Source organism: Numenius arquata, chromosome 20 (assembly GCF_964106895.1).
Source record: "Numenius arquata chromosome 20, bNumArq3.hap1.1, whole genome shotgun sequence".
Taxonomy (NCBI): Eukaryota; Metazoa; Chordata; class Aves; order Charadriiformes; family Scolopacidae; genus Numenius; species Numenius arquata.
Window position 1 is genome coordinate 8,244,425 of NC_133595.1, and position 22,249 is coordinate 8,266,673.

The 22,249-nt window shown below is 52.1% G+C and overlaps 1 protein-coding gene across 1 annotated transcript in view; it reads right to left on the reverse strand.

Moving 5' to 3' along the window:
• Nucleotides 1-22,249, reverse strand: part of MEGF6 (multiple EGF like domains 6) — an 87,833-nt gene that overhangs the window by 26,908 nt on the left and 38,676 nt on the right. Inside the window, exons 5-6 of the mRNA XM_074161457.1 lie at nt 9,652-9,774; nt 1,454-1,579 (exon numbers count right to left, since the gene is read on the reverse strand). Of these exons, the coding sequence (XP_074017558.1) occupies nt 1,454-1,579; nt 9,652-9,774 (249 nt within the window). The remainder of the gene's footprint in view (nt 1-1,453; nt 1,580-9,651; nt 9,775-22,249) is intronic.

Below are 22,249 nucleotides of genomic sequence, written 5' to 3' on the forward strand. Positions count from 1 at the left end.
TGCTGGCATTATGCTTACGGGAGATGAGAGCATCAGGCAGCTCTGCCTGGCAAAAACGCCTGTGAGAGACCGTTCTCCCCCAGAAAACCTCTGCTCCATCCAGGGCAAGAGGATTTACACGGTGTGAGATCCTGCAAAAGGCAGGCACTAATCTGAGTAAAAACCTTTCCAGCAGAAGCTTGGCATGGGCATGTCCCTCCGCAGGGATTACAGGGCAAGAACCAGGGAAACTTGCTTCGAGCGCTCCTATCGAGAGCTTTGCCAGTCTCTGACCCAGACAGATGCTACAAAACCCTGCCGGCGGCTGCATTTTTAATATCCCAGTTGTTCCTTTTCCCTTAGCAACTTTGCAGCTAAAGACCTCCCTCCTCCTCCTTCCCGAATGCCAACGGCTATGAATGAGGAGATTAAACTTCTGCTCTGCATCCCCTTCAGCTTCTCTCCCTCCTGCAGCCGGGAGCGGGTCAGCCAGAGAGCTGTCTGCGAGCAGAGGGAGAGCATCCCGTCCCGCTGCGACACGCTGCTCTCCCTCCACGGTCTCACAAGTGCGTGCCTTCCTACAGTTTCATTTGTGTTGGCTACGCTCCTTCAGCCCTTCCTCGCCTCTCAGAGCAAGCCGCAGAGTGTGTCCGTGGCAATAAAACACGCACAGATTTTACTGGAGAGGGAGTCTCCAGTAAAGACCTAGGAGTCCTGGTGGACAACAGGATGCCCATGAGCCAGCAATGTGCCCATGTAGCCAAGAAGGTCAATGGCATCCTGGGGTGCATCAGGAAGAGTGTGATCAGCAGGACAAGGGAAGTCATCCTCCCCCCCTGCTCTGCCCTGGGGAGGCACCATCTGTGTCCAGTTCTGGGCTCCCCAGTTCCAGAAGGACAGGGAACTGCTGGAGAGGGTACAGCAGAGGGCTACAAAGATCATGAGGGGCCTGGAGCACCTCTCTTAGGAGGAAAGGCTGAGGGACTTGGGTCTGTTTAGTCTGGAGAAGAGAAGGCTGAGGGGGATCTGATCAACGCCTATAAATACTTAAAGGGAGGGTGTCAGGAGGATGGGGCCAGTCTTTTTTCAGTGGTGCCCAGTGACAGGACAAGAGGGAATGGGCACAAACTTGAACATAAGAAGTTCCATCTAAACATGAGGAGGAACTTCTTGACTTTGAGGGTGGCAGAGCCCTGGAAGAGGCTGCCCAGAGAGGTGGTGGAGTCTCCTTCTCTGGAGACAGTCAAACCCACCCAGACACGTTCCTGTGAGACCTGCTCTGGGTGGACCTGCTCTGGCAGGGGGTTGGACTAGATGATCTCCAGAGGTCCCTTCCAACCCCATGTGATTCTGTGACTCCCCGCTCTGATCTATTTGACATCAAGTGGATGCTCCCCGTCCCCCCCCAGCTCCCAGCTGCCCAAAGCAAAGCTCTAACCCCCCCATCTCCCCGCGGATGCTCGAGGGGACTCACGGACGCAGCGTTTGCCGTCTTCCCGCAGCTGGTAATTGTGCCGGCAGCGGCACTGGTGCTGCGCCAGCGTCACCTGCACGCAGTCGTGTTCACAGCCGCCGTTGTTGAGGGCACACGTGTTCACAGCTACGAGGCAAAGGGACACAACGTTCAGCACAAAAAATAACGGCCCCTGGAGGAGTCTCTTGCACGGGAGGCGGGCAAATGGGATGTACTCACGCAGAGCACTGCTAAGGAGGATTTAAAATCGGGGCGTACTCAAGCTGCGCCAAAGCGAGAAGTTCAAGGCAAATTTTTGAAGTGCTCTAAATGTGAGCTGCTGCTGCAAAACTCAGTTCTTTGTGCAGCGCAGGGGAGAGGGCACCCACCACGGTGCCGGAGAGGGACCCCGGGCAGAGCCCCTCAAGACCGGGACCCTTGTCTTGAAAGGTAAGGTTGGCTCAACACTGTCAGGCAGCGGCTTAAAATCGCTCTTTTCTACAATAAGGGCTCCCAGCAGCTCTCCTGGGAGGCGAGACCAGGATGTGGGGTCTGGGCTAGGTCCTGTGGGATGCCGGGGGGGGGAAGCTGACAGCCAGCACGCTTCCAGGCCAGCATCAGCCCCTGCGGAGGGTGCCCGTGCCAGCGGGTAGGCTCATTGTGCTGGAATTCTCCTCCTCTTTGTACAAAGAGAGTCGCTGCAGGTGCAGCGCCACAGCTCGAGCAGCTTAATTACTGCTCGCAGAGAGCTGTGCTCGGGTGTATTCAGGTTTTCTTGTAACAAAATGATATGGAAAACTGAGTTCCTGGCTCCATACCACGCTAAAGACCCTGATTACACAGGGCAAGGCCTGGCAGGTACCATCAGTTCTCCTGGGAATGTTTAAGGGAAAATGTTTTGCGATGGATCCTGCACGTCCGCGCTCCCATCGGGTGTCACCACCCCCAGCTTTGGTCGGGAGATTTCTACAGGGCAGTCGGGACACATGTGTTTACCCACACCACGAGGAGCCGATGGTGTGACCGGCAGAGCCGCGGTGCTGGGAGGTGTGCTGACGGGAACCCTGACTTCATCCGAAGTGCAGGCGGGACTGGGAACCGAGATTCCCGACTGGAATTCCTGGCCGTGCCACAGCCTTTCTGTGTGGCCTTGCGCAAGGCGCTTTCCTGCCCAAAGGATTTCAAACAGTCAGAAAACAGAAGGTTTTGCCTAGGCTACGGCAGAAAACAGATCTTATGACCAAACATGTGGACTATCTTCTCTTTTACAGGCTTGCTATCATTAATCAGCCTTAAAATAGCCTTCTCCTCCCCACTCTCTGTTCTTATAATCCTGGAGTACTCTACAGGATGAGCAATAAGAGCCTGATGGATGTCTCACCGGAGATGTGTGCACCTTGCAACCAGCCCACGGGCAGTTTCCCTGCTTATTTTCCCTAGGCTGCAGCTACCCGGGACCGCTGATCTTGTATCCAGGAAAAAAAATGAGCTAGAAAACAAAGCAGAGAAGGACTTTCTGGAGAGGGATGCACAGACTCTAGTAGATAAGCCATCCTGGGCTAGTTACGTGCCTCCAAAGGGATGCAAGTCTCATCGTGGACCACTGCGTGTCTCCTGAGCAAGGCTGACTGCTCCATAGTGAGGTGTCCCTGATGGGAATTGGGAATTTGGCCTTTGAAGTCTGTTCATCCTCTTGGGGGGCACGAAACGCACAAGACACTGCGCATGGGAGCCGTGTGACACGGCTAAAACCCGGCCCCGGGCTGGGACGGAAACCCAGACCTGGTTCCCGTAAGCGGAACGGTACGATGACTTGTGGTCCCACACGTTTCTGACCTATTTTTCAAACTCCAGAATACACCAATGTGCTGACTCCGAGGAATCTTATAAGCTAAAAATATCTCTAATGAGAAACATCTCTCCGTGAACTAACACTTCAGGTAGTCCCAGCGCCCTCGAGAGCCGCGAGAGCTCTGCGGAGCAGGCGAGCCCAGAAAGCACATGCGGGTGAAAGTCTCGGATTTTAATGAGGTCTCTGAGTCCCAAGGGAAGCCGGGTCGGTCAAACACCCGCGCAGAGCTGCGGGAGGGATGGGGCAGCTCGCCTGGCGTCGGGTACCAGCTCCATCCCACTATTCAAACCAGTATTTTCTACGGACAAAGTACTGAAAGTAATTTGATGGAGCCTCTCTTGTACATTAGTGACCAACAAATATTTGGCACAGGAGGAAAATAAAAAGGCAAAGCTGTATATTCTTTTTTTTTTTTTCCCCGCAAACAGTTCCCCTGCAAAAAAATATGCTTTGACTCAGAGCTGAGGAGCTCTCTCCTTTCAAACTTTTAAATACTAACTTCCCATTATATGCCTCTAATTAACTAAACAACATTTGGGGGAATAAAAGTGACTTAATAAGGTCGAAGTATTGCCATGCACAACATACGGCTGGAGCGAGAACTATTGGTTTATGTTAGTTGTGCTGACATTGTTTCATTTAATCCATTTGGAAGGAAACAACAGAAATACTCAACGTTCCTGAAAAGTTATGGGTCAGAGTTACAGTACTCAAGCTTTACCACAGATGGGTGGTCATTTTAAAATATTCTGATATATTAAAGTGTTTAATAACATATATTCAAAAATACCCATAAATAACGTGCTTGTTCTTCTTGGAGTGTTTTTTTTAAAAAAAGTAAAACAATGCTAATGCCTGCCAAAACATTCCTTCATATGGGAAAAGTACTGGGCCAGTATAGAACAAGCCAACACATCTTACGTCTAAAATAACCTCCCGGGATGCAGGGATTCACATGAATTTGCAGCCTAACTAACTGCCCTCCTTGCATACCTCTAGAAGACAACTTTTCAGAGTGGAAAAAAATTAAAGTCCAGGTTCGTTTTTATTATACAAAATTCAGGCAGGCAGAAATCCTGTACGGTGGGACACAGCACACTTTCCAAAAGGATTATTTCCACATGGAAGACGACCAACACGTCTCTCTGGGGCAGGACACCCACCCAATGCCCCACGGCAGGCGTGTAAGGATGGAGTTTCGCAATGGCAAAACCCATTCCTCGAAAGGCAGAGGAAACGTCAGACACAGATGGCAACACTTGGCCGCCACGGGCAGCCTGAGCAGGGTACAGACAGGAACAAGAAGGGCAGGAGTTCCTGTTCCAGCAAGTCCTCCTTGGCCAAGGACTTAAAGCACACCCCAGTGCCAGAACCACTTGCACAGATTTTAACTGATGCCACTTGTGCATCGCTAAGAGAATGGAAAAGGTGAAGCAGCGGGAGCACGTGGGTCTTGCAGAGCATTTTTGCTCCCCTTGTGTTTCTTTCAGTGTGGTTAATTTGCTGGCAAATGTGCTCGTCAAGACTAATAACCCCATCTGAGCCTCCCCGTCCTGCGATGGCACGTGGTGACGAAGGGGCCGGGGTGCGCTGTGGGCTCAGCCATCGTGGGGACGTTGCAGATCACCGCGGGTAACGGGAACCAGGAGCCCTGCTCTGCCAAGAGACTCACGGATGGGGACGGAGCAGTCGGTATCACGGTCTATTCAGTGCTCCTGAGCCATACGGCACCCGAGCAATGAAAAGAGCAAAGCAATCCCGTCCTGCAGCATCCCACAGAGCCACCTGCAGTGCACCGATGTTTTGCTGTGACACAAACTAATGCAGTTTAATAATCGTGAATAATAAGACAAAACAAATGAAAGACGTCGCAGTTGTTTGGGGTGTCTTTGCATCAAAGCAAGGGCCTTCTAATTCTGGGTCTCCTTAGCTGGCTTCTCGCAGAGTAACAGCCAGCAGACCTCACTGCTGGCCTTGTTCTAATTACTGCTCTTTTTTTTTTTTTTTTTTGCTGTTTACAGAACCACTCTAAAAATATTTCCATTCCCAGATGCTTTTCCTAGCCTAACATTTCTGTGACAACGTTGCCAAATCCAGTGTCATCTTGTACATCACACAGCTTTTTTCAATTAAAGCTCAGACAGATTTTCCACAGATGATATTTCATCGTCTGCGAGAGGGCCGTTGCCTCCATCCCCTCTGTCTGGAGGGAGGGCAGCGCTGCTGAAAGATGCTCCTACAGCCTGACCCTCTCGGGCCCAGGAAATGGGTAAAAAGGGATGAAAAGGACATTGTTACTACTGGTTGCACGCGGGAAGTGGGGCCAGGCAGTAGCAGCCCAACTTCTCCTCTTTCCCATCCGTATCCCCCTTCCTGAAGATCCCAGCAACGTGCCCTCAGCAGCAGTGAGCTAACACCGTAACTGTAAGCAGCTGTACCTAGAATTGGGCACAACATTCCCTTTTACAGCATCACACAAACCCATCAATTCTCATAAACAGCTGAGAAACGACTCACTGGGCAAAGAAAAGGTCAAATTTTCTAAAACGTGGACACTGGCTGTGCAAAGCATGCAGATTAAAAACCTCTACAAAGTACACACGGGCGATTACCCTCTGTGCACGTAGTCGGTCCAAGCCCACACAAACCTTTACGGCACAGTCCTTCCGTTCACAATATAAATCGCTGCTACATTTGAGATTTCTTCGTTTGAAGTACTCATAATATAAATAGGGATACATCGTGTAATCCCAAACTGATTTATTCTAACCTCAGACAATTTCCAGAAACATGTTGTGTGTTAATACAGACCATCTCTCCACTCTGCAAGCCAACAAAAGCAATTGGCTCAGATTAAATTCTTTGCCTTGGACTGGAGTTCATCCCTGCACTGAAACAGTGGAGAAGGACCTGAAGATGTCAGCTCCCTGCCTCCTGCCCATGTGGTTCTGATAAAGAAAGAGGTAATCTCAGGACGTCCAAGGGCTCCTTTTGTTCTCTTTCACTTTCAATAGAAATATCTGCTCTTTTCCCCCTCCCTTCTGTATTAAAATCCTCAGTGACTTGCTATATTTGAACTACAAAGGCGCAAGTGATGGGGCAGAGGTAGCGCTCGGGAAGGGAGGGATCCCGAGACGTGAGGGGACACCAGGAGTCTGCTGTCCTTGACTGCTCCAGGCAATGCCAAAGAGGAGATCTAAGAATCCCCTGTGGGACTGCACAGACCTAAGCTCTGCTCTCCTGGCCCCCTGATGGCAGTGGGGCCACCCGCCTGTCCCCCGCGGTCGCTGCCTGGTCCCCCATGTCAGGGATGCTGGCTTCATAAAAACCCTCTGATTTCCAAGATCAAGCTGCAGCAAAGCCTCTGACTTCGCAGTGTAAATATTTACGGAGACCGGGCGCTAAAGGAAAGAACCACTCGCGTGTACTTGTGGAGACACCACAGAAAGCAAGGCCTGGGATTCCTGCGACGTGACCCACGGAAAGCTGCCCGGCCAGACCGCACACCGCTGCCAGGCTCGGGGGATCACATCCGAGCATCAGCAAAGGCAACAAACGGGAGAGCACATCCCTCTGCACCGACCAAACCCAGCCGGGAGCATCCCCTCGGTGGCCTCCCCGGTGCCACCAGCTGCGGTGCCTGGGCTCTACTTGGGGTGGGCTCCTTCCAAGGGCACAAATAGCCCGTATTTACACAAATCAGAGCTGTGTGAACTCCAGCCCCATCACACCGGGCTCCTCCGGGGAGGAGACCTGCTGGGCTCTGGCACCAAGGACCACCTATGGAATCCATAGGGGCAGAAAGCCCTGCGCCAGGGAACGGGCATCAAACGGGGCAGTCGGGGCACACTGGCACCCGTGGCACGAGGTGGCCATACATCTGCGGGTACATAAACACCATGGGCACATGAACAAAATCACTGTGGGCTGCCATAAACACCAGCAGAGGAGCAACCTCCACGTCTGAGCTCTGTTCTGTCCTTTAACAAGAAAAATAAGTTGACTTCCACCCCTCTACACAACCGGCTTAATAGGTCAGTTCAGCGCTATTAGGAAGTTGTGAGAGATATATATATATATATATATACACACACACACACACACATATATGCACATTTCTGTCACAAAAGTGTAAAGAATAAAAGCCACCAGTCCTGAAGCGAGAAAGCCAGATTTTCAGGCCTGCTCTGTTGTTATTTTAGGAACAGTTTTGGGCAATTATGCAGCGAGCGTTTGCACTCACCCTGCCGGCTCTGCATCTGCTTCCCCACAGACTCTGAGGATCGTGGGGACACGGGCACCGCTGAATTATAGAATTGCCCAGGTTGGAAGGGACCTTCCAGACCACAGCTCCTGCCAGCCCCGCTCCCCACAGCTCCCCCAGACCGCCCCCGTTACTCCCGCAGTAGATCAGCTTTCGTGAACAGAGACACCCCCCCCCCCACCCCTTAATTTGGGCAGCTGGATTCCAAGCGCTGTGCGCGTTACGGCAAATACTCGCTCGGCAGTTTAATGCAAAGCAGGTTTGTGGGGCTCGGCGCACGCAGCGCGGAGCGGGGACACCCTGATCCCGGCAGAAACGCCCCGCAGATGGCAGCCACGCCAGCAGGTAAGCATGAAGGGCAAAAGAAAAGGATGGAAATCGCCTTTAAACCAGAGATTCCTCCCTATAGTGATCCCTTTGATACTTTCTCTGGACGTTTCACCTTCTGGGGCTGACCCTGCTGAGAACACCACAGCTCCCCGAAGGCTGGCTCGTGTTTTATTCTGTGAGGCAGAGGCGGCAGAATCACTCTGTACCACAAAAAAGGGAGCTACATATTATAAAGACAATTATTAGATGACAGACCGCATGCACTTACATGCAAACAGTAGCGATGCATTGCCATGAACACAAGTTTTCGTGTTCAGTGCTAGAGCAGTGGGCTGGGAATGATGGGGTTTTTTTTTCTTTATTTGCAATCCTTTCGCTTCTGGATTTTCCCAGAAAAATACAGGGCACTCGGTGAAATTGCACCTCAAGCGTACGTCTCCCCGCTCCCATTTGAGTATCATCCCGTAGAGGGGGCAGGAGGGAAGGACGTACAGCCTGTGCTGCTCGGGGCATGGGGGGTACCAGGTCCTCAGGCGGCTTTTTTTCCCTGCTCCCATCACCATTCCCAGCTGGCACACACGGGCTCACACAGTCATTTTTAGCAAACTTCGGAACGTGACTATCCTCTGAGAAAAACCAGCAAACGGCCTCTGTAATGCCATCGCCCAGGAATTCTTTCCACTTGTATGAAAATATCCCGCAAAAAAACGGAAAAATGTGTCACACAAAGCTGTGAGGGAGAAGGGGTTTAATAAAAACAAGCAGCAGATGCTGGAAGGCAGACTCCAAGCTCCACCCCGGTGTCTCTGAGCCTCTGGTTTGGGGCAGGCAAACAACGATATTTCGAGAAACTGGCCCAGAAATCAGCCGCAAGCCAGAGCTGGCACCCGAACTGCAGCGTCTGGACACGCACCAGCCAAGCGCACGCAGGAAGAGCGTTCGAGACCGTTATGGCCACGGTTCCACACATCGCCGGGCTTATTCTCACCGATTTGCCGTCCCTGGTGCCTCCCGTGCGGGCTGGGGAAATCAGCTGAGGTAAAAACCACTGCCTTGAACCTTCTCATAATCTACTTCATGCATTTGTTCTGAAAATGCTGTGCCCGATGCACCCTGTATCAAAAGCAGGAGCACCAAAGCACTGGGTGTTACTTCTCCTGAGCCAGAATAAACTAAGGAGCTGCAAAGAATCATAGAATCATAGAATCACAGAATGGTTAGAGTTGGAAGGGACCTTAAAGATCATCTGGTTCCAACCCCCCTGCCCTGGGCAGGGACACCTCCCACCAGACCAGGTTGCTCAAAGCCCCATCCAACCTGGCCTGAAACACTTCCAGGGATGGGGCATCCACAACCTCCCTGGGCAACCTGTTCCAGTGCTTCACCACCCTCACAGGAAAGAATTTCCTCCTAATATCTAATCTACATCTCCCCTCTTCCAATTTAAAACCATTACCCCTTGTCCTGTCACTACATCTCCTGACAAAGAGTCCCTCTCCGGCTCTCCTGGAGGCTCCCTTAGAAGTCAAAATTGTGCATGGCCACACTGAAGAACAGCAAATGTTGTGAACCCAGTATAGGGAAGACCACCAAGACCCTGAGGAACAAAGGAACACGCAACCCATCGCCCGTCACCTCCAGTTCTCTGCACGGAGGGTGGATGTGGGTGGATCAGCCAACGTAAGCATTTTCTGCACGATGCCAGGTGTTGGCAGGCGGGAAAAGGGCTACGAAGAATTGGAGGTTCTCACGAAATTCAAACCCCTGCCTTACCGATGCAGGTCCTGCCGTCTGTGTGCAGGCGGAAGCCTGGCTTGCACTCACAATAGTAAGATCCGAGGGTGTTCACACATCTGTGCTGGCAGCCCCCGTTGTGGACCTGGCACTCGTCGACATCTGCAAGAGAAAAGGGAAAGGGGGGAAATGAGTTCAGGGAAGCGGGCACGGCGGTGTCTGCGGTCGGGGTCCTTCATCCTCTGCTGCCTGACTCCAGACTGGAGGAGCGAATGCAGAAGGAACACGATTGCCATTTCGTTACGTTTAATCAGCGCAGCTTTCTAGGAAGTTTCAAGAACAAGCATCCAACCAAAGGGGGAGGAAAAAAACAAAACAAAAAAAAAAGGCATCATATTTGTCCATGAGCGTAACCCATCCTTCATCTCGTCCACCTCACAACGGTCACTTTCCCCATTTGCTCAAAGATCTATTAAAATTTTACTCTTTAGGTGCTGAAAAGAGGCCGGGCTAGTCCATTTCACACCATTTACACCCGGAACTCCCTTGACCTGCTGCTGAAATGCAGCAACGTCTGGGGTGTCTGGTGATGAGCCAGGCTCAGAATTGCTCTGCATCACTGGAGACGAGGAAGAAAACACGATAAAACCTGGAGGAAGTTATTACAATGGATCAATTTCGTGATTAGAAAGGATTTGTCATAATTATACAATGCTTAAGAACATGGTGAAGCCCAGCTTGACCCCAAAATACAAAAGGCAGATGAAAACCAGGGAGACTGTGGCAGGTCCCCAGCTCTCCCCCCCAGCTGCACGGGAGAGCCGGGGCAGCCGCTCCTTCAACAAGAAACCCCCTTGGCCAACCCCACCGCGCCTGACCATTTCTGCTGGTAAAACCACAGGCCCTCGGACAAAAGGCAGTTCCCGAGCCAGAAAAATCTTCTGCCAAGTGCTGAGCAATCTTTCAAGAGCTGAAATGGGAACTGGCCCATGAGTTCTTGGTAAAAAAAAAATATCCTGTTCTGTTCTATTATCAAAGCTTCCAACCCGGGGAGGCAGACGGCAGCGGGTTACAGGGAGGGAGATTCGTTCCTGTTTCACAGACCTTAAATTGCCTTTAAGCGCTGGGAATAACTTCCAGAACTGAGAAGAAATGTAAAAACGTTTGGAGCGCCCAGCTACATGGTGCTAACTAAGATGCGTATCAGAAGCTTGTCAAAGGCAATTTTGAGTTTCTGAGAAACAAGAGTCCTTCATATGGCTATAATTATAAATAACAGAGATGTTTGTGGCTATAGCCGCCCAGTTCCGTGCGTCCTGCCGCTTGTGTGTGCACGGGAACACGCGGACGCTACCTTGCAGACTGGAAAGGACCGAAGATCTCCAGTCAGATGGAGGAACCACGTTAACAGCAAAAAAGCCCAACCAGCAATTCCTTTTTCCACGGAGAGAAAACTCCAGTAGCTTTGGGTCTGTGCACTTTTTTTGTGCACTTTTTGTGCACTCCACGAAGACATCTTCAGCACGCGGAGCTCGCTCCCGCTGGCGCAGGGTCAGGCCAGCAGCAGGACGGTACCGAGCCAAGCCGTGAACCGGCGCCGTTTCATCAATGGCTGTTACTAATGAGATAAAGAAACATTTCCTCCATGAATCACGGCAGGGTGTTGCCGTTGCCTGCCTCTTCGCTCGCCAGCGGCACAAAAACCTGCCGGAGCCTCCCCTTTGCCCAGCGCCTGCGACCGCTCCCCCGCCCCAAGCATCACCCGAACTGGGGAGTTCGAACCCCAACCCGCCTGCACTGGCAAAGGGCATCAAAAACACAGGAAAAGGAGAAATGCCACCTCGACTGAAGCCGGTGCTAAAATCTTACATTAACTCCATTCATTTTACCTTAATCGGATTAATCACCAGCGAAATCAGCTAGCAGCGAGCAAAGGGACTGGGTCAGGGAAGAGATGGGACACAGAGCGGGAAAGGTGATGCTTCTGAGCTACACAGTAATAATAAAAAAATGTTTGTTTTCTCAGAATGCTTTTCACTAGAAGGCTTCTCACTGCTCAAAAAGTTAAAACCAAAGGATTGGAGCACATGAATAAGGTCCAGTGAATCCACAATCTCGACGACTGCTGTCCTGCTGCAGTGGCCATCCACAGCTTCGGCTTCAGAGCTCCCCACTGCACTTCTGGTCTTCATTAACTCCACAGAAAGTGATAATTCCCATTATGCCAGACCTTTGCTCATTCAGTGGACTGTAAATTCCTTCTCTGAGCATTTCAGAAGGTTTTGGTATTTTCTTCCTGTTTTTTCCATGAGACTTAATTTTTTAAAGAAAGGAAAAATGACTAAATTTTTGAGGTGAAACATAAGCTTGAAGTGATGCTCTCCAAAGAGTAACCCAAATCCAAACCAGCTTTTCACAGGGGGGAAAATGCTGTGGCATGAATCTGAGCTGCCTGTCAAAGCAACCTTGCCCAAATTAAATCATTTTCATCTGCGAAGGCTTGACACAATTTGGATTCGACGGAGCCCTGGAGCCCCCGATGGGCTCGCTCCTCGTGCGGGGGACAGGGAGCTGCACTTGGACCTGGGTGTTCAGCTCTGACCCCTCCGAGAGGACACTGCCCCAGCCCCACCGCTCACAGGGAGGAGGAGGAGGATGGCACAAGGGAAGGACACTGGTCTCCCCGGGGCCAGAAGAAAGGCAACATCCCAAACCTGTGCGGTGGGAGCCTGGGCACAACTATTTTTCCTTCTTATTTTAACACCTCTATGGGCAGAATTAGCCATTAATACACCAAATTAGCTCGATTCAGCCAAAGCTCTACCAGTCTTAAACACAGTGAAATGTGGCCAATGTACTGAGCCCGTGAGCGTGGGCACAGCACACAATAAATTGCTTGGTTTGTGCAAAAGTGTAAGCACATAGAGATGCATTTCAGTGAGACTGATCTAGTGTGTCTCTAGGAAGTGCTGGAGAATGACAACAATAGAACAAAAGTAAAGAAAAAACTGTTTATCGAAGGAACAGAGATAAAGAGTTATCATGAATTATTATTATTCCCAGAAATTACAAAAGCTTGCCTTGAGTAAAACTGTGCTGTCATTTTCTGGCAGACCAATTTTTCCATTGGAAAATGCTGGTGAAAAAAAAAAAAAAAAAATCGCTTCTTTTGTCTAAAAGCAACACTGGAATTTTTACTCTGCAGGAAAAATTAAACTTTCGTTTTGACGGGGACCAGCATTTTGTATTCTGAATTTGCTCAACAACAGGAAAACTGGGGTTTGGAATATTTTATAGAGAGTAATAAAGTTCTTTGGTCTGAATTTAGTTGACTCTTCCACTGCTTCCCTTCAACTTTAATCTGACACCAGAGAAAAAAAGTTAGTGATGCGTTGAATAAACTTCTTACTTTCACCCCATTACTCATGCTCGGTAATTATACATCTCCTCTCTAAGTGTCTCTTCTTCCCCCTTTGCGTTTTTCACCCTGTAAATCTCTGTAATTCCAGGGGGCTGTCCGCACCCCACAACCCCCCCTGCTCTATCCCACCTCGGCCGGGAAAGCGGCCAGTCCTTCCTCGCGCCCCGGCTGCTGGATCCCCATCACCTTCCCCATCCGCGCTCCCCAAGGGACCCGCCGCGTCCCGTTTTCCCTTCTGGAGCCTCGTTTATCTCCTTCTGCAGTCACAGAGAGGGTTTTGGACACGTGCTACATGATGCTGTGACCGAAATAAAGCCCCCCACCCTTCGCACCCCTGACAGGCGGGCAGCAGCTTCACCCCCCCAGAAATCTTAGGTTTGCGTCCTTAGAAACAACACAAGTGTGCAATTCGCCCAAACAAATTCCAGCTCTAGCATTTGAACTCCAGAGAGGATGCTCTACGGGGAGTTTGTATTTTTTCTGGTGGGGACCGGTTGCTTTCGGTGCCCAGAGTGCGGAGTCGGGGGCTGCGGCTGCCGGAGCATCTGTGGGACACTCGTGGGGGGGGACAGGAGCCCGAGCTTGCTCCCAGCTGGGTGAAATATCAGGGCTTTGTCTGGTTTGGCCTGAAACACATCGCTAAACGCAGGAACCGCAGCGATGGTGTGTCAGGGCGCGCTCTGGATCCCAGCGGATCTGCCCTGCCCCAGGACACAGCATCGCGGCCTCGGTGCACGGCTTGGCAGGACAAAGACCCCAAAATCTACGTGACGCTTTGCCAGACGCGGTTTGTGGCACGCCGGGGTTATTTTCCTACTGGAGAGCTGACAAAATCTGGTTGAAATTAATACGCCAAAGAAAGAAAGAAAACTAGAAGCATACAGGCTTCCAATGCACGCTGCAGGATGGCAGCTGACACCGAGCAGCCCAGAGTCACGCCAGGATGGAGCACAGCGAGCCCACCTGCCCGGGCACGGGTAGGGCAGCAGATACTGGCCAAAGCCCACCGAGGCAAACACAAAACCCAAACACAGTGGGAGCCTGGGAGTGGGACTCAGATTATTGGGTAGAGAAACTCCTCTGCTGTGTAAGGAAACCGGAGTTCACGTCCTCATCCGCAAGGAAACAGCTGATGCTCTCATCGGCCTCCTCCCCAAACAGAAGTGATCCATCAGAAATAATCCTCCTCAGGTACCGGCTACATGGAGCAGCAGGGGCAATGCTGCAATCGAATGCAGGGAAGATGGACACAACACCAAACGTAAGAGGAGGGTGCAAGGAGATGACTTTGGCTACGTGCACTCCCTGACCACGCACAGGTCCTTCCAGAAGAAATACCAATTTATCTCCAACAAGAGCGCAGTGTCAGAGGAAAGAAAGTGGCAACGGCAGCTCTGCAAGTTACTAAATATTTGGTAGAGAGGCAGTTTATCTCCTCTGAAAGGCTGAGGAGGAGATGGATCCCAGCTGGAAGCAGAGGCAGTAGATACGCTGCTAAGGTTCACTCTATCTGGCCAAAGAGCAGTGCCAGGCTTTAATCCCGGCGGCAATTAGCCTGGATTACAGAGCAGGCCTGCAGGGAGAAGGTTAATTAAAATCCATCAAGATGAGCATGTGTGGGATTTAGCGACTTTATCTTTCCGGTACCAGTTTGTTAAAGCTAATTCACCAATTGTAAGAAGTAAAGAGACTGGAAGGAGACGGACCAGCGGAGCGGCACGCTGGATGGCCGGAGCCGAGTGCTCCTGGGTGGAGGAGCAGAGGGTGACCCCACCTGCCCCATGCCACCAACGCGGCTCAGAAACTTGGGGCGCAGAAGGGTGCTGTGATGTGTTAGAAGGAAAAACCCCTGCGCATTGCTTCATCTCTTGCATGGATTGCACAGCCCTGGCATGAATAACCTGGAGAGATCAGAGGCCCTGGTATTCCACGCTCCTCACGCAACGGCAAGGTCCACCAGGCAAGGAAGACGCAGGAGAGGACGATGCTTTGTCCCCCCTCTCTGCTAATTCAGAAACCCTCCCCTCCTCCAGGATGAGGGCAAGGAAGAAGAGTACCTGCCTCGGGCTGGTCTCGGCTTGGATTCCCAGTGACTCAGCTTCAGAGCAAAGAAGAAAGGTCATTCCGGGTGGTCAAAATGCCTCCGCGCCCTCAGTTTTCATCTTGTTGTAAAACAGGCATTGGGGAAAGCCGTGAAGGCTCTTAAAGAGCTCCACAGAGTTCCTGGGGCCGGCATTCCCTCTGCCACAGCCTCTCCCAGACAGGCGGGAGATGCCCGCAGCTTTCCCACGCTACCTGTGCCATCCTCAGCCGCAGCAGTTTCCAAAGGCCCGTCAGGAACTGGGGCACTGGGTTTACAATAATGATCTGATGAAGCGAAAACGTATCGGGGAGCTACTCTGCCTCAGTCACTTGCCGTGTCCTCAGCTCACCTTGTTTTGCCTTCGAGCGCAGCAGCTGGGAGAGTCGCCCAGTTCTCGTTTGTGCTCCCACTCCCGTCTGGGGCTGGTGCTGGTAATTAGCCGTTACTCAGAGGGAGCAGAGGTGCACGCAACAACAAGCCGGCAGCCTGCCCTCGGCGTGCTGCCGCACTCACCCACCCTCTCAAACCTCCTCTCGGAGCTTTGCTTTACCCCCCTTCTCTCGGCAGGACGTGGTTTTGGATGGGGGACGTACCCGGGCAGAGGCAGGTCGGAGCGGTCCCTGCGCCATGCTCAGCCACACAGGGGCAAACGCAGACACAGACCTGGCAACCTACCCGCTGACGGCAACGCAGGTGGCCACTGAAGGAGCTCATGGGCTCACGGAAACCATCTGATCCAACAGAAGCCACCAGCTTTGCTCTGTGCTGTTTTCTGACGTGCCTTAGAGGATCACGGAGAGAGTATCAAGGTACCGGGTCGACTTCCCTGTGATGATTTAATGCAAGTCCCCAGCAGAGCAAGGCATCCCTCCTGTAAAGGTGAGCTGCCTAAGGACACAATCCATAGCACTGCCATTAGCCACCCTGGGCTAACACAAGCACCCAGCAGAGCACTGTTTGTACACAGAACGCATTTTAAGGCACCGAAGTGGAACGTACACGGCTATTACCGAAAACTCCTCTCCGTTCCCCATTTATACTGCCAGGGAAAGGCACGCTCTGCGGCTGGCCGTGCCTGCTTCGCTGTTTCAGCTGCTGAGGGAAGAAACAGGTCTGTGTAGAAGTGTGTGCTGTGTAGAAGTGTGTGCTGCCTGGGCTGGCAGATGGGAACGTGCTTCAAGGAAACCTGCGCACGGTACCGTAAAAATCATACGGTTGAGAGAACGTCTACTACCTGTCGAAGAGAAACTCAAGCAGCGAAGGAAAAACCTGAAGGCTGTGGCGAGTTGGACCGGGTTGGGTTTGGTTTGTAATCCTCACCTACTTTTTATAAACCCTATAAGAATACTAGACATAACTTATGGGAAGAAAGACATATTTAGCTTAAGTGACAGATTTTGGCTTGAAAAGGTCACCCTTTTCTGATGATATAAAAAAAAACCCAGGCTCCTGGAAAAGAGGCCACAGAGATCACACACTTTTCAGTAGATACTCTTTTCCCCCAGGTTCAGAGGAAGAATAGCCAAGAGGCCTGGGGGAAAGCACTTTGCTTTCCTGCTTGAAGCTTTAAACTACATTCTTTCTGAACTGCAGAAAAGCACCTCAGCCCTGCAGACTGGGGGTATCTCACACCAAAGTCAGGACAGACCCCGTTCGGGCATGGAGCTACCTGTTTGTGGAGCCAAGAGAAGCAGAATCAGGATCAGGATCCGATGAACTATGGGGTAGGGAAGGGAAGGCAGGAGGTTTATATTCCAGACACAAAGCTGGATCTCAGGAGCTTGTCCTGGAGAAGCCACATGAGCTAATGGAGTTGGATAGAGACAGTAAATGTGATCCGAGTTTGAGACAAACACCTGATTTATAAATAACAAAACAGGAACTCACCCCCATTTCCAAAGCTCTGGCACATCTCACAAATATACTGATATCACTTTTATAATCGGCTGCTTGGGGCATTTATTTATTAGGATTATCTCATGATGAGATAATGCATTCCTTGATGTCTACATTACTCACAAGCATCCAAAGTCTTGAGTGAGCTTCACATATTCTCCATTATTTCCTAAATCTTCAGGAAACCTCAAACGTTATCTGCTGCTAAGTCAGCTGAGCACACACAGAGGAAGAAACAAATGTGTGTGTACTCTCACCTCGCTCAGCGCCCCCATCTATCATCACACATAAGCCAGTGCACATAAACCTTCGACAGATCTATTGGAAAGTGGCAAAAAGGTATTTATTGCCTCCTTTGCAGTGCCTGACAGTGCAGCAGAAAGTGCAAGTCTCATTAAAAAAAAAAAAAAAAAAAAAGAAGAAGAAGAAAAGAAAAGTAAACCTATCAATGACAGGGAAGAACCATGCATTTTGCTCCTTCCTGATTGGGAAATGGAAATACATTTACCTTCTGGTACGCCGGAATCTCCGTCTACTATTAGCAGACACCGTCTGCGAATGCTCTGACTGTGTGAGGGGACGCTGACGTGCTGGGGTACCACCGCCAGGTGTGTGATGGCAGAACAGCGCGACTGCAGCCCCTCCACCTGCCCGACGGGAAACTCGGGCTGGCCCAGCACCATCCACACCGCAACGGGCTTGAGCTTCCAGCAGCCACTGCTCAGCGTGAACACTTCGGTGACCCCTGAGGCTCCTCTGGCTGCATCTCCCAGCTGCAGCCCACGTATTCCCCGGCTCCCAGCTCCGGTCACTGCTGCCAGAGCATTCCCCTTAGCCATAAAACGACACTGAGCACGACTCACCTCCATCCTTTGCGAGACTCCACTGTGCAATGCTCACACAACCCAGACAAACCCAGTCTCTCAGGGAGAAAGGTAGGTTTTTTTCATGATAGAACAGTACCATATTTCATTTATTGCCCTGGACCGGGGTGAGATCCTTTGGAACCGAGGAACAAACTAATCAACATACCCTAACAATATGCATGCATTTGGGTTTTTAAAGGAATATTGCACAGTAGCTGTCTTTAACCAAGCCACACAGCTGCACAGCGACTGAGGGAAAGAAAGAAGAGTGTCTTTCCCCCTTCTGCCGCAAGTGACTTTTCAGGATAGATCTGCCCGAGGCAGACGGTGCCTGTGGCAGTGCGAAGTGACAATACACACACAGGTCACCAGTTTGTGACTCTAGTGGCTGCCAGCCTGGGACTCCCACCCGGCAGCAGCAAACCCTCCCGAGGCAGAGCCCTGTGGAGACCCCCAGCCGGGCTACGCCGGCTACCTACCCGGCTACCTACCCGGCCTCCGCTCGCCGTGCCCAGCGCCGTACCCCGCGCGCCCCAGGTAACAGGGGTAGCAGCTTCTCCAGAGGTAGTGGTAGTGATTGCCAGCGGTACCGGGGATGCCACCCAAAAAGCCGAAGCACCACAGCAGCATCCAGAACCGCCTCTGCTCCCGTCCCATGATGGAAAGCTCACGGGCATCCAGACGGGAAAAGAAAAAAATCAAGGAAAAAAACCCAGAACAGCCCTACAAAACGCCGCGTCCCGCAGCACGTCGGAGACGAAACGCTGCCGAGCCGCAGGAGCCGGGGAAAGAAAGAAAAAAAAAAAAAAAAAAGGAAGGAAACGAAACCCCAACCACCCTCAAACCAGCCCAGAAGCGAAGGGGAGCGCGGCGGCGATGCGCGGGGCGGCGCGGAGGAGCGGCTCTGCCCGCGGGCGGGCGGTCCCGCTCCGCGCCGCCCCCGCCCCGCAGGTACCGCCGAGCCCGGGGCCACCCGTGTCCCCCTGCCGGCACCACTGTCCCCTCGGCATCACCCCCGTTCCCCCCCTCTTCACCCTTTCCCCCCACGACGCGGCGCATCCCTCGGGAGAAGCCCCGGGACGGAGGGGAGGCTGCGGACGGGGAGCCCCCCCGGGGCCGCGGCTCGGCTTGGGCCACCGCCGCCCCCGGGCAGGGGAGGGGGCGGGGGCGCGGGGTGGGCTTTTTTCCCCATCCTGGGTTTTCCTCATCCCGGGCTTGGAAGGCGGCTGGGACACGGCTGGGCGCCGAGGGGCGAAGCGCCCGGGATGCCGTCGGGGCGGACGGACGGACGGACGGGTTCTGCAGCGGGAGGCTGGTGCTGGCCCCGGGGCACACGCCCGGAACCGTGTGGCACATCAGAGGCGAGGGACCTGCGGTGGCACCAACCCGCACCGCCCCTGGGGGACTCGAGCAGAACCTTCACCATAAAATAAAAAGCCTCGTATTTGCCCCAAATACACCAGGTGAGTGACCAAAAGCGGTCACCGGTGGCCAGGCTTCTCCCCCAGCGGCCCACCAGGAGCCGCCTCATGGGGTGGGCTGCGGGGGCTTCTGCTTTACATCACATCAGTAATTCCCCCCGCCCTGGGTGCCTGACGTTGGGCAAGTGCCCCGTTATCATCGCACCCCCCTGAAACAACCCACAACTGATGAAACCGCAACAAACAGAAAACGTTCACTGGGCTTTTGTTAAAATAACGAAAAAGAGAAATTTTCATCAACAAATTTAAGCCCAAATGAGGAACAGCCACCGTGACTACTCCAAAGAAAACCATAATATTACCGTTTCCTGCAAGACGGAGCCTAGAATTTTATTTTACCTTTTTCATTAAACAAGAAGTAGGAATAGCTTATTGGATTTTCCAGAGGCAAGCTCAAAAGCCTCATTTAACTTTCTGGAATGTTTTGAAACAATGTGCTAGCAGGGCTGAGCCGGGGGAGAGCAGGGCCTGCTACTTCGAGACGTTTTAGCAGCGTTATTTGGCTGTAGTAAAATTCCAAATTAAAACTTGTGGTTTAGGCTGCAATGAATAACATTCCACGAAAAATTTTGAAACACGAAGAGAAGCTGAATCCAGGAAGAAAATAACAATTTAAGGCTGTTGCTGCAGCGGTTTCCAAAGGAAGGTGGACTCCAGTCACGAGTCGCCTTCGCAGATCGTTCCAAGCAAGAGCAGCTTCCTAACATTTCATGGACCGCTTCAGCTCATCTAAATATTCACCCCTTGCAACGGCCCACGTGCTTCTCATTAATGTTTTTTGAGTTTAACAAAAATATCCAACCCAAAAATTTGACGGTTTCTTTGCGGAAAATAATGTAACCTTTCTAAAAGATGCTGCAAATTTTAACAAAAGCGGGCTGCGGAAGGAAAATGAGCGCAAACTGCTGGCGGCTGTTTGACACCACCTTCCTCTCGCTGCACGGCGGGTCCACCAGAGTCCCCCCGGGAGATGCTCAGCACCGCGGGGGGAGAGGACATGGGAAGAAGAGGGGCGGGAGGAGGGGAGATGCTGGGGGGAGGTACCAGAAATTCCACCCGCGCTCCCCCAGCCCCGCGATGAGCCCACCGCCCCGTGGCATCGCTTTGCGACTCCCCTCTGCGCCCAGCCGTGCGCTGCCACCCTGCCAGAAGCCGCTTTTAGGTCTCCCAAATAACTTCACCCCATTAAAAATAACCCGTTGGCAGACATTATCGATTTTCCTCGCCGGCCAGGCTCAGCTCCTCGGGAATCCTCCCTCCGAGCAGCGACACTTGCGCCGTCACAATGGCTGGTGCTGACACTTCTCCTGCCAGTGTCCCCAGCAGCGTTGACACGCAGAAATGAACGTTGCCACAGAGCTATGAAAAATGGCTCAGACCCACTTCCTCCGCTCAGTAATGTTATTAAGACATTGTCTATATTAAATTACCCTTGCCTGGAATGCAGATGAATCACAGGGCGCGCGGCTCTTCCAAGTGACTCCCTGACTCCACAAGCACCAACCTTTTTGGGGACAAAGGGACCTTCTTCCACTGGCTCCACGACCTGGAAATTCCTCCCGCCCGACACAGAGCGCTCACCCCTTGCCCTGCACACACAAATGCCAGCACGGCCGCTGAGGCTCAACAAATCAGGTGACAAACTCGTTCAATCTCATTTTTTTCTCAGACTGCTAAAAAAAAATATTATAAAATAACGATGAGAGGCCCAGCCTTTTCCCGGCGGCTCCGTGGTGTAACACATGCATCAAACGTGCATCGGGCCCGAACATAAACTGAATCCTGCTGATGTCATAAGTTATGCTTGGCCAGGTTTGAGCCAGCTCGGGCTTCCTCAACACCTAATTTACTTCAGCTGATTAAGTACTAGGAGTTGGACTGAGCACGGCAACACATCACAATCAGCAGCAAATCGTTAGTGCTTCCCGTGGAACTGGCTGGGAGAGCAGGGACATCCAGAGGGGTTCTTCAAACGGGGAGCGAGCTGCACCGAACCCGCAGCTCTCATGGAATTTCATTCAGATTCAGGCTTAGCATTAATAAAGTCTCATAAGAACCCAAACAAATTATAGCTGACGACGTGGTCCTTTGCAGTTCAACGGCGTGTTAAGTCCCAGAGTTAATTCATCCCTGCACAGACAGGGGTCAGCCAGCTCAGGTAAATACGAGCGCCTGAACCTTCATCCAAAAACTACCCAGACCCTCAACCGAGTTTCTTCTGACATTTTAAAAAGGATTCTGCCCTTGAAAGGAAACAGCCAAACGGAGGATATGAAAGCAGTCCAGAACGCTGCAAGAGGTGGAAGATGGAAGGGGACTGAGAGGACCGGGCTGAGGCAGGGGGGCTGTGCCCTGGGGGTTTGTGTCCTGGGGGTTCAGCCCAGCAGGAGCCATCACCTCGCGTGGCCCACGGCAGCCTGGGGACACGGGCAGGGCGGGAGGGTTCACACTGCTGGCTCCTGCATCTCTGCCCAACAGCGATGGATGTGCGCTTACCGATTCCTGCTTCAGCTTCTTGTGCCCCCTTCACCCTCCCGTGGGGGACATTCCACCCGCTTAGGGTTACCTTTGCCCCCTCAGCTACCTGGGAAACAAGGTTTTAATCTCATTCATCAATTTTAAACCAAGAAGATCCCCTAGGACCAGCTCAGAGGAAGCAACGGGAAAAGCTAAGAGCTTTTCGTTGTTCCAGCTGCAGAGTTTGAACTCCCTCTTTCCAGCCCGGAGCTGGCTTATTTCAAAGGAGCCCCGGCACCCTCCTTGATCCATTTCAAAGAGGAAAAATCCCATCGTACGGTGCTCTGTAACGGCACCTGCATTAACCGGCCGGTGGCACTGGTACACGTTAGTGCCCTGAGCTCCCCATCAGGCTACAGCTTGTCTGGCAAAC